This window comes from Rhinoraja longicauda, chromosome 41 (genome assembly GCF_053455715.1).
Source record: "Rhinoraja longicauda isolate Sanriku21f chromosome 41, sRhiLon1.1, whole genome shotgun sequence".
In the NCBI taxonomy this organism is placed as follows: Eukaryota; Metazoa; Chordata; class Chondrichthyes; order Rajiformes; family Arhynchobatidae; genus Rhinoraja; species Rhinoraja longicauda.
The window spans coordinates 9,082,819-9,095,355 of record NC_135993.1 but is presented as its reverse complement, the minus strand read 5'-3'; the positions used below and the strand labels follow the sequence as shown (position 1 = coordinate 9,095,355).

At 41.4% G+C, this 12,537-nt stretch overlaps 1 protein-coding gene across 1 annotated transcript; it reads right to left on the bottom strand.

Moving 5' to 3' along the window:
- Window positions 1-681: 681 nt before the first annotated feature.
- tbcb (tubulin folding cofactor B) lies at window positions 682-12,022 on the bottom strand. The gene is made up of 6 exons (XM_078431224.1): window positions 11,725-12,022; window positions 7,293-7,436; window positions 5,757-5,853; window positions 2,789-2,980; window positions 2,155-2,227; window positions 682-2,020 (listed from the first exon to the last, which is right to left on the bottom strand). The coding sequence occupies exons 1-6, from the start codon at window positions 11,845-11,847 to the stop codon at window positions 1,903-1,905; spliced, it is 747 nt and encodes a 248-aa protein (XP_078287350.1). The 5' UTR covers window positions 11,848-12,022; the 3' UTR covers window positions 682-1,902.
- Window positions 12,023-12,537: the final 515 nt, after the last annotated feature.

The window sequence follows — 12,537 nt, the reverse complement described above, 5'->3', positions numbered from 1 at the left end:
CTGACAATGAAGACATACGAAGCAGTCGCGAGATCTTGAGCAAAAACCAATGTGCTGGCAGTATTTGAAGGAGGGTCCTTTCCCTATATGTCAGCTACCCACGTTATCCAGAGATACTGCAGCACCTTGTGTCTTTTTTTTGTAAATGAGCATCTGCAGTTTGCTGAATGGAAGTCTGCTGGAGGAAGTCATCAGGTCAGGCAGCATCTCTAGAGGTATTGGATAGACGATGTTTCTGACGGGTAACTGAAACGGTGTTTATCCCATGGAGGGTCTGACTCAAAGGTGGCCATTCAGGGCTGAGGGAGGAAATTCCCTCATCTCAGGGTAGTGAAATTTGTGTTATTTTGTGCACGAAAGGGCTGTAGAGACTGAACCTAGATCTTTAGATATCAAGGGAAATCAACCAATTAATGCAGGAAAGGGGCAGACAGAGGAGAATTAATTCTCTCCCAGTCAGTGCTAACTTTGCTATCTCTTCCACATCCCATCATAGTCCATTTTGCTCTGTCCATTTCACCCTCTCTGGATGGGCCACTTTTCTGCTCATAAGAATTATTTTGATGTGACTGAATGACTGAAAATCACACAAAATCTCTGGCGAATTTGTTTCAGAATAAGCCATTACCACGTGAAATTGATTTGTGGCCAACTCAATAACTAATACCCAAACACAATGGAAAAACTGCCAACAGGCATCGAAGCTTTATTATTCCACTTTCTTTTACAGATCAAAAACACATTGGTGTACATGTGTTGAAACCTTGTTGCAAGAGATGCCTTAATAAAGCAGCCAATTGTCAAACATGCTAAGAAAACTGTAATGGATCAGCAACAAACTTTAAAACATTTGTGCATGGAATGTATGGAGTGAGACAAAATGACCACTGTGCAGTAGGGGTTAATTTTCTTTTATCAGCAGCAATAATAACCAGTAGTACAAGTTAAGACAAGTTAAAACAACTCTAAGAAACAAATCTGTGCACACCCTGGCTAAAATAACATTCAGTGACACATGGAAGGAGTCACTAGCTCATCTCTCAAACAGCAGGAAATGGGTGTTTGGCAAGAAAACAAACTTTTAAAGTTATCAAATGTGATAAACTCTCAGGAAAACACAAGAAAAAATAATCAACCATGTTTTCCATGCAACCTCTTACACAGCAGACAACATAGACCTCTGCATAAATACCTTCGCTCAGTAAGGAACCAAGGCAGAAATTATGCAAGATTTCAAGTATTTTGTTTAGCGTTTGTACCTAATTTCTCCTGACAATAAATCAAAGAAAAATTAGACTAGTTATTACTCAATTTGTCAACTCTTAATGATGATTACCATAGTATGTTACTTTGGCGATTGATTGATCATTTACTTCAGCTGAAAATTCAATAACGTTTGCCGTAGTAAACAGAATCGCAAAATACTCAAGTATAAAACGACAAAACTCTTAAAGGAAGTAACTCTTTGCTTCACAAAAAGTATCAAGAGTAAATGATGGGCATAATTCAGCCCAGATTACAGTCAAGTGTAATATTGTTTACATTTGGACCTTATAATGCAGAACAATCACAATACAAGAGAGATTCCAAGTGTGACTCACAACAGTGCCTTTTGTCAAACTAATGTACTTTGCAAATTTTGTCTGGATTTTCAAGTAACTAGTGTCAGTTGCTGAATTAGGAATACTTTGAATGTAGCAAATTGAAAAAAAGTAATAGACGTCTTTATTTCATCATGAGCCAAGCAATCTGCAGAGCAGATAAGTCACATAACTGCAAAGTCCTAACATATTCAGTAATTCCAGCCACTTGCATTTAACTGTAACAAGGAATCATTGGATTCTGGATCTTCAGGATACAAGTCCGCTGTGCAATGCTTCCAAGATGTAGGATGATTAGCATTCATATTTCATCATTTAAACCATAGTCTTCCTCTGGATAATCTCCCACTATTACTGACTGTGGCTTTACAAATGCTCCATACTTGTACTGACATTCAAAGTATTTTTTTCCATTAACGCTGCAGAATGAACACAATTATTTGATGAGGAACAATGAGTGAAAAACTGTAATTCTGCTTTTTGCCTTCAAAATGTCAACTCAGCACATGGTTCAACAGTCTCAAATAATTTGGAATGTCACAAAGGTTTTTACCTGCCATCATGTTTCCCTAAAGGTTCGTCATATTTCAATCCAACCCAGTATCCCGGCTTAAATTCGGTTTGACCTGAAACAGTAAGCCCAGATTTATATGGCAATGGAAATGAATTGATTGAAAGATACAGCATGGAAACAGGCCCTTCAGCCCACACTGACTGTCGATCTCCCGTTCAACTAGTTGTATGTTATCCCACTTTTCTATCCACTCCCTGCATGCTTGGTACAATTTAGAAGCCAATTAACCTATAACCCCACACGTCTTTGTGATGTTGGAGGAAACCAGAGAAAATCCACACAATCACAGTGCAAACTCCATACATCTAGCACCCGAGGTCACCATCGAAACCAGACTCTGGTGCTGTGAGGCAGCAGTGAAAATAAAATGAGCTTTAAGTTGCTGAGAGTTAGGGAGGGATGGATAGGACAAAAGGAGAGTCCAGGGCTACTCAGGTGATGACAGTGTTTCTAGTCCCGATTCAAGAGATCAGTTGCCGTCTTAGTTCACAAGTCAAATTGTGGTTTCATCTTCAATTAATGTTGCATTATTGTTCCCAATATATTCTTGGACAGCATTGTTTTCTACATCAGCATTCTCTGAACTTTATCCAGGGATCTCTAATCAACTCACCAACATACATCACTGTGCCTCGCTTGGTTGGCTGTCCCGATTTTAGAACTTCACACCTTGAGCCAACAATGATGTCGTCTGCCAAAGCCTTTTCCTCCTGTTGTTTCTGCTCCATCTCCATCTCTTCCTTTGCCCTCTGGTCCTCATTATACAAGCCCAGCTTGCTGTGCTTAAGGAATAATCGTGCTGAATCTGAAATAGACACCAGTCCACATTGTTACCAGACAGCCCAAAGTACTTTCAGTTAAAAGCCACGTCAACTGGAGATGCAGCTTAACATCGTAGTGTGCAAAGCGACGAATACATGAAAAAATAAAATATAAACTACTTCCTGGTAAAAGATAATCAAATTTCACCATCAGCAACACCAATCCAATACATAAACTAAGCAAATGACATCAATGAGACTGTTCCAACCTCCAGTTTTAACAACACACATTAAGAATACTCTTCCACATAATGTAATTCAAGATTCAAGATAGCTTTATTTGTCATCCAATATTGGACGAAATTCAGTCACCCACAGTCCAACAATAAAAGCATTAAATAGGCATTAAAATTACACAACCCCAAAAACACACAAAAAAAGAAACATCCATCAAAGAAACATCCATCACAGTGAGTCTCCTCCAGTCCTCTCCTCACTGTGATGGAAGGCCACAATGTCTTTCCCTTCTCCTGCTGTCCTCTCCCGCGGCCAGGTTGTTGTGGTTGCAGGCCGCGTCGGACGGTCCACAGCGGGCCGAGCCTAAGGCGAGTCGCAGCCGCTCCCGCAGCCTCCGAAGACGGCCGGCTCCGCTGATGATAAGTCCGATCCGGGGCGGGCGAACACGCTGCCGCTGTTGTTGCACGTCGGGGCGGTCGTGGCTCCCGACATTGAAGCCCCCGCCCAGCAGAGAAATATCCCGCGGCATATTTTACGCCGCGCCGGACGGTGAAATGTCCGCGTCCCAAGCCCCGCGATCCGGGGCGGGCGAACACGCTGCCGCTGCCGGAGCTCCCGATGTCGGCATCCACACGGCCCGAGCCTAAGGCGAGTCTCAGCCGCTCCCGCAGCCTCCGAAGACGGCCAGCTCCGCTGATGGTAAGTCCGGTCCGCGGGCTCTGCAAACCGGAGCCCTGGAGGCCGCCAGCTCCAGGAGTTGGGCCGATGGTTGGCCGCAGCAGGAACGGAGACAACACCCAGAAAACAAAGGTCGGGTCTCCGTTCGGGACACCTATTTACAATTTTACAGTTCCCCCCCTCCCCCCTACATACACACATAGTACACAAACACAAAAACACGACATCACAACTACAATTAAGACAAAACAACAACAAAAACACAAAGACAAATGGACCGCAGGTAAGCCGCAGCTGCTATGGCAGCGCCGCCATTAATCATATCTTTATGATTAATGCCAGACACATGCCCTCTGGAGAGAATAACTGATGCATTCACACACTTTTAGCTTAAAAATTCAAAATGTGATTTGAATGTTTTTTCTTCGTGCAATTTCTTTTTCTCTGAACATCGTTACAAATGGAAATCAGAAGCAGTGAATAAGGGCAATTGTCGCAACCAAATAAAACCAGAGAAGGGAGTACACAGTGCTGTTGTATTTCTATTTATTAGAGAACACTACTCATTAATGTGTAACCTGCCACCCCACACCATCGCCTCATCAGCTTGAACAAAGAATCAGGTTGGTATCCATTTCCATGATTCCTCATCTGATTCTGTTGCTATGCAAGATGAAAAAACAATAGATATTTCATGATCAGGTGTCACAAACTACCAATGCCAAGTAAAACATTTTACATTTTATACCTTTGTCTATTAGTGGTGGACAAAATGAACTTCCAATTTTATTAAGTTTTTAGCACTAGCCGTATGGCTTTCTCTACCTTGAGTTGGATGGAGGTGCTGCACAGGCCATTTTTGGTGGTTACCCTAATGATTTCAGTGATCCAGTTCCACACCTCATCTGGTTTTGTCCGCGTAATCTGCCTCTTACTCTCTCACATACAAAGAAAGCAGACTTGTAAAATTCATAGGTACTCTCATTTTTTGTAATTGTTTTTAGCTTTCTTAAGTAGACTGTAGAATTGCACAGTATTAGAAATTGTTTTTCCTCACATGTAAAATGTTTCTAATTCTTGTTGATAAACCTCAGTTAAAAGACAGAAGATGAGTCACTCTAATTGACTGAATTTTATCAATACATTGAAATTGGACGAACTCAAGACAGCCAAAAGAAGTGGGTTAAATGGGCGAGGACAGTGAATGGTTTGTTATCTGGTATTCTGCAGGAGTCATTTCATTTTAGTGAATTTGTTTATTAGCACCAGAATATAATGCATCATCTAGGATTGTTTGTTTAAAATCAGGTCAATAAACATTTTAGTTTTTCTTCACAATTTATTGTCAAAATTTAAAGGACCAACAGAAATCCCATTCAACGCAGGGAGATAGCTATTGTCTATTTTGTAGTAAATCTTAGCTTAAAGATAAAGAGTGTGACATGGGCCAAAAATGAGAGTTATATTCAAACCCTGTCAAATTTCAGCCTAGTACCATCTACCAAATTCAATACATGCTTCAAGACCAACCTAGAAGAAAATCGGTTACGTAGTAAATAGTTACAAAAATGAAATTGATTCAATTATGCTTTATTTGTCACATGTGTAATGCAGAGTGAAATTCGTTTTGCATATTTACACATGCAGGGGCAGCCATGTTTTGGCGACATTGCCAAAACCCAGTTGGTCCGACTGTGTGCTAGGTCTACTGGAGCAGTTCCCGATCCAGCTAAGCCCCAGGCTCCTGCAGGGTTCACCCTCCAATCGGCTCTTTCTCCTCATATTTAGCTCATTTAAAATACAAAATGTCTACATTCTGCATTGTATGAAATGTACATTCAACGTCTCAATGAGAAAGAAACTTGTCAAAATTAACTAGAACATTATATTATCAAAATGCCTTACCTGGTCTGTTTTCATATGCTTCATTAGACATTTCGTACTTAATAACTTTAGAAACATCGTCATATTCTCCCACCTTTATTCCACTTTTGTCTGTTACCTAGAAAACAGACTTGAAACAATCATCCTATTAACTTTAAGTGAAGGATGGCAAGAACTATCCTGCATAGCTCCAGATTAGTGATGCAAAGTGGCTACCTGAACAAGAATCTAAACTTCATCGTCTGCACTGCTTCAGTATTGTCTGAAAACATACTGCCTATCTAGTAATTTAAAAAAATTCAGAAAACAAAAATTTGAATCCAAGATTAAAGACAATGTGGTCCATTGCAGGCCTGGTGTGAGGGCATCTGGAACATTGTGAACAAGTCCGATTTCCATGCCAAAGCAGGATTTACAGGTCTTCCCAATTTTCTCATAAATCTTTGCTACAGCAAGGGTTTAATTTAATTTAGTCTGTTGCAAAGCAAACATTTCATTCAATACAAAAGATAGGGAATACATTTGAAGATCTCTTTCAAGCAAGGTCCATGAAAGCCAGTAACAGTCTCTTTGTACTGGTTGAGGGGAATGATTTAAGTAAACAAGCTATTTAAAATGGAAAGCAAATCTCTTGGGCGTCTTTGTTCTTGCATCTGGAAACTGGCCATCGGAGGAATGATTTGTAAGGTTCAGTTTGTTTGTTGATGTCCGTCAAAGCATGCGAGATTTGCTTTTGATTTACTGCATCCTGACTGGAAGAAAAATATTTGCCTTCTGATTTATTTCCTTACTATTCCCATTCAATTCTTTAGAAACATAGGACTAATTTACCATAGTCAATTAACATGCCAACAGGTTTTTGGGATATGGGAGGAAAAAAGAACACCCAGTGGAAACCCATGCAATCACAGAAAGTGCTGCAAACTCCAGAGACAGCACTAGCATCCTTGGGTAGTTCAAGACTTTCAAACTTTTCTACTATTTTTATTGCAAATTATTCAGAATTATCCATACTACTGTAATTTGTTGCACACAAGTAAACAGTTGAGTTGATTTGATTTTATGCAGCATCTAAATCATTAAGTAAAATCATGGACCCAAATGTACACCAGTCATTGGTTTAACTATATCTAAAAGATGATGGTGGCGAAGTGGTAGTAGACTTGCTGTCTTACAGCACCAGAGACCCAGTTTTGATCCTGACTACAGGTGCTATCTGTGCGAAATTTGTATGTTCTCCCCGTGACCCCGCGGGGTTTCTCCCACACTCCAAAGACGTATAGGTTTGTAGAATAATTGGCTTCTGTAAAAATTGTAAATTGTTCCCAGTGTGTCGGATAGTGTACGGGGATCGCTGGTCCCGCATCGTATCTCTAAACTAAACTGATACTTTGCAATAAAGCTACAGTAATTAAAAATATACTGAAACAATATTAATAATCACGACAGAAATGTTTTACTTTTAATGGAAACAAGTATATTCTGATTACAACTGAGTTAGATGGCCTACATTCATTGAATTTACTGACAATAATTATCTGACTGTAGTATACTCACATGTATTCGGCAGCGATCATCTACAGGGTAGGATCCAAGCAGGGCATCATCTTGGTCTAGTAAGCCAAGGAATTTGTCATCTGGGCTGAACAACTCCAGGTCCATGCACGAGGCAGGAGAGCCCACAATCAGTTCCAATTTACACTATTACAAAAATGATCAATATTTTTTTTTAAAATGAGCACAATACTTCTAGAATTTAAACAGTCTGTTCAACGATAGTGAGTCTTGAGTTTTATTGAAAATCAGTACATCTTCTTATTGTAGAATAGTATTAATAATGCATCAAACTATTTTGTGGTGGGGCTCCCTGTCACAGTAACCTCACATCTCTCTCTTCAATACAATTCCCTTGCAGCTCTGCATTATAAAAATATGATTGTGCGTGTAGCATCCTATTCCAGCTGTCTGCCTGTATTCCAGTCTGTTTCATCTTATTTCACAGAAGAAGTCATGAGGTATTTTACAACTTCATAGATCTTGGGTTCAACAAAAGTAGACAATTCGTAACTCAATCACCCATCATTTCTTTTTTTTTCCAAGAGGAGGAACTCTTCAATTCAAAGAAATATAAACAGTTTACATAATCTTTAAATTTCAGCAATTGCACACTGTACGAAGCCAATTTATTCTTCCTAAAATATAGTGACCCAGAACTCCTCTCAGTAATCCATGTGTTGTCTAACTAGAGGGTTATATAGCTACAGCATAATTTCAACTTCCTTTAATGGAGCCATATATCCACTCAGGATAGATTCAGAATTTTACATCAAAATTCATAATATGGCACCAAATGCAACTTTTCAGCAAAAAAAAGTATGCATACCAAATACGCATACGCATCGTGCTACATTCATGTGTGAAAAACAACTATTATTTCCAACAGTCTGTAGTTCTTGGACTACATGTACAATGTCAGGCCTATCATGAGTATATTGTACTATTTATGGAAAGATTATTGAACAGAGATACTTTTTGCAATACAAAGACAAAATTGTTTTGTTTTGTTTTTCTATTTTGCTTTTTCCTTACACGTCCCAATTCTCTTGATATTGAATAAAAGAACAATGGTCATAAAATGTATGACTAAGTTATGAAGAAAGAGTTGATATATGCGACTCCACTAAGCATACGGAAGTACTCGTTGAAATAAATTCGCACATTAATTGATAATCAGCCCAAAAAGGTGGTAATTGGCTTCTCTGCTGTGTTTTATATATATATATTTTTTTAATTTTAAATTTTTTAAAGCATATGTACAAATAATAATAAACGACAAACTGGTTATAGAGTTCTTACATAGCTTCAATTTTAAATTTTTTAAGAAAAAATAAAGATGAAAAGAGACTGAAAAAAAAAGACTATAAACTAATAGAGAAAGCAAAGAAAAAAGAGAATTACAAACATAAAAATTATGGGGATAGATCCGGGAGTTAGTGAGTATAGTTGTACATCCAACCCTAAACTCAAGTTTTAACTTTAGTTTTAAATTTTAGTTTTGTGACAAACCCATTTACTTTTTTAAAAATTCAATAAATGGAGACCATATTTAAAAAAAAATAGATCTGGTTTGTCAATTAAGGCAAACATTATTTTTTCCAAATGCAAGGTCTCGGTCATTTCCGTAATCCACATTTTAGTTGTGGGGGTTACTGTTTTCCCCCAAAATTTAAGTATTAATTTTTTCGCAGTTATTAAACTGTAGTCAAGAAAGCGTCTCTGACTTAACGTAAGGTTTGTAATGTGTTCTGATAATCCTAAAATTATTAATTTTATCGATCCAAAAATTTTGCATATTTGTACAAGTCACAAAAGTGTGAGTTAAATTGGCTTCTTGAAATTGACATTTATCACAAATAGGAGAGATACTTGGGAAGATCCTGTTTAATTTTGTCTTCGAATAATGTAGTCTGTGTAATATTTTAAATTGTATTAATGTGTCTAGTGTTTAACGAGCATTGATGGATGTGTTGTAAACTTTCGTCCCATATGTCTTGCGTTATGGGTTGAGCCAATTCGTCCTCCCATGCTCGTCTATATGATTCTGATGACGGAATGTCAGTATCTAAAAGAGTGTTATAAATATAAGATATTAATTTATTTGTATTGTAGTGACGGTTCAAGCATTCATCAAGAATTCCTGGGCCTCTAAATCTATATTCTTGCGTATGTGATTTTACATAATCTCTGAGTTGTAAATATCTAAAAAAATTATTAGCATGTAATCCATACTTCTGTTGTAATTCCTGAAAAGAGAAAAGTTCCCTTATGATAGAGGTCTCCCACCATTTTAATTCCATAACTTTTCCATTGAATGAATCCTCTATCTGAGACAGACGGTTTGAAAGAAGGGTTATTTGCAATGGGTAGGAAGAAAGATAAATTACTCAATTTTAAAGTGTTTTAATTGTTTCCAAATACGGATAACACTATGTATAATTGGATTTCCTCCATATGTTTTTTTATTCAAAGTTATTGGGGCGAATAAGATCGCACCAATGTCAAATGGTAAGCAATCCTCCTTCTCCAACTTTAACCAATCTGGTTGCCAATCAATGTCGTCCAGCCAGAAGGTTATATTTTTAATATTAACCGCCCAGTAATAAAATAGGAAGTTTGGTAAAGCAAATCCTCCATTAGTTTTAGACTTGCATAAATGTCTTTTATTTATTCTATGGGTCTTATAATCCCAAATAAAATTAGTAATAATTGAATCAATTAAAAAAAAAAAATTTTTTGGAAGGTGTATCGGGATTGCTTGAAATAAGTATAGTAGCTGTGGGAGGAAGATCATCTTTATAACATTAATTCGACCAGCTAGTGAAATGGGGAGTGTTTTCCAAAATTGGTGTTTTATATTTTAACCCTGCCTTAATTAATTAAACACAAGCACAGGCGTCTTCGTTCTGTGAACGGAACGTAGACCATCATCCTCGACCTCGAGGGATAGCCACGACGACAAATTAATTAATATAGTTATATAATCATGCATTTGAATTTAATATTTACTCATTTCAGTTACACCACTGGTTTTCTGGCACTCCCGGTTCCAGAGCTTTGCTGGTTTATCTAGCTGGCCAAGCAAGTCGGCTATGGGGATAGATGTGCTGGCTCCAGTTGGGCTCGAGTTCCAGAGTTGCAAATTCAACCCACCGATCGGCCATGGAAATCCCGATGAGGTTGAGATTGGCTGCCTTGCCCAGCCTAGGTGCCATATTTTCGGGGAGACGCCCAGGGCGTGGGGATTTCTCGCGGAACCCCTAGCGACCTCTAGTGGCCAAATTGATAAATTGCAATTACCGACTGTTTTGCGGAAAAATGTGAGGCGAAATTGGAATGGCGGAAATGAAATAAGCGGAAACTTTCCACCAAATTCGGGAGGGGTGCAAAGTAACGTCATATCTCTCTCTTCAATATAATTCCCTGTCAACCCTGCATTATAAAAATGTGACTGTGTGTGCAGCATCCTATTCCAGTTGTCTGCCTGTATTCCAGTCTTTTTTTAATCTTATTTCACAGAAGAAAAATTATGAGGTGTTTTACAACTTCATAGATGTTGGGTTCAACGATAATAGACAGCATGAAGATTGAATTCGCCAATTTCAGGTAACTGACCTATAAGTAAACCTATTTTTTCCCTTTTCTCTACGCCCCATTTGGACTAACACCAATTTCTACCCTTCCACCTATATTCTTTCCTCTGACTTTATAATTCATACTTTTCTATAGTTATCTCACATCTTTTGTCTTTTAATCGCTGGCCTTTGCCCAATCATTTACCTATGAACTCACTTCCCTCACCCATATGTACCTATCACTCACCAAGCTTTGTCCTCCTCCCACCTTTCTTCTAGCTTTCTCCCTTCCTTACCACAAAAGGTCTGAAGAAGGTCCAGACCCAAAACATTATCTGTTCATGTTCTCCAGAGATGCTGCCTTACCCACCGAGTTACTCCAGCACTTGGTGTCTTTATTTTGCAGTTTCTTGTGTCTTCTTGCCTTAGCCCAACAGGTTATACACCATCCTCACACTCACTCATACCCACCCGCTGCCAAACACCCCCAGCCCCTCACGGGCACCCCACACAGCTCCCTCAGGACACTGCCCAGGAGCCCCGCCTACCCCCGGGTACACGCCCTACTCAGACCCCGCCCCCACTACACGTGCCCCGCCATCAGACTCCTCCCCTCCTCGCTGGCCACGCCCACACCACATGTGCCCCACTCATCAGACCCCTCCCCTCCTCGCTGGCCACGCCCCCTCTGTGCCCGGCCCCGCCCCGTCTCACTGTGCCCCGCCCCTCATGCCCTTCCCCCACCATCTGTGCCCAGCCGCCCGGCCCCCTCCCCCGGCACCTCCCTAGGCCTTCAGCCGTTAGGCGCCGACACCGCCGCGGCCGGGCCCGCGGCCCCGCACCGACTCGCTGCCCACCTTGAACTCGGACACGGTGATGCCGCGGTTGAATCGTTTCTCCGAGACAAAGGAGGTGAGCGAGCTGCCGATGCGCAGGTTGACCACCGGCAGTGACTCCACTCGGTACGAGACCGCTTCCATTATCCGCGCCGCAGTCTCACGGGGCCCCAACTGTCTCCGGCTCTGGCGTCCTAACCGCCGCCTCTCGTCCTGGTGCTTGCCGCAGGATTGAGGAGGGGAGGGTCGGTCGGGTCGGCGCCGGTTTGAAGCGGTGCGCAGTCGCTCTCGCGCACCCACCGGCCGCTTCTGGAAGGTTCCTCCGCACAGCTCGTCAGTCATTCGCCGGCGTCCAATTGGCGTCGAGCAAAGGGGCGGGACCCTGGTCAGGGGCGTGGCCTGGGGAATGGAGACGGACAAAGGGGGGGGGGGGGAGGGGATGAGGGCCAGAGGAGGGAGGGATGAGGAAGAGAGGGCCAGAGGAGGGAGGGATGAGGAAGGGAGGGCCAGAGGAGGGAGGGATGAGGAAGGGAGGGCCAGAGGAGGAAGGGAATGAAGAAGGGACGACCAGAGGAGGGAGAGGATGAGGAAGGGACGGCCAGAGGAAGGAGGGGATGAGGAAGGGAGGGGATAAGGAAAGGAGGGGATGAGGAAGGGAGGGCCAGAGGAGGGAGGGGATGAGGAAGGGACGGCCAGAGGAGGGAGGGGATAAGGGACGGCCAGAGGAGGGAGGGCCAGAGGAGGGAGGGGATGAGGAAGGGAGGGCCAGAGGAGGGAGGGGGTGAGGAAGGGACGGCCAGAGGAGGGAGGGGATAAGGGACGGCCAGAGGAGGG

Bases quoted from the DNA above. Each gene is read 5' to 3' on its own strand.
- tbcb (XM_078431224.1), bottom strand. From the start codon at position 11,847: ATGGAAGCGGTCTCGTACCGAGTGGAGTCACTGCCGGTGGTCAACCTG. The intron at 5,854-7,292 runs GTGAGTATACTA...TCTGTTTTCTAG, and splicing joins ATGATCGCTGCCGAATACAT to GTAACAGACAAAAGTGGAAT. The intron at 2,021-2,154 runs GTAAAAACCTTT...TTCATTCTGCAG, and splicing joins TTAGGGAAACATGATGGCAG to CGTTAATGGAAAAAAATACT.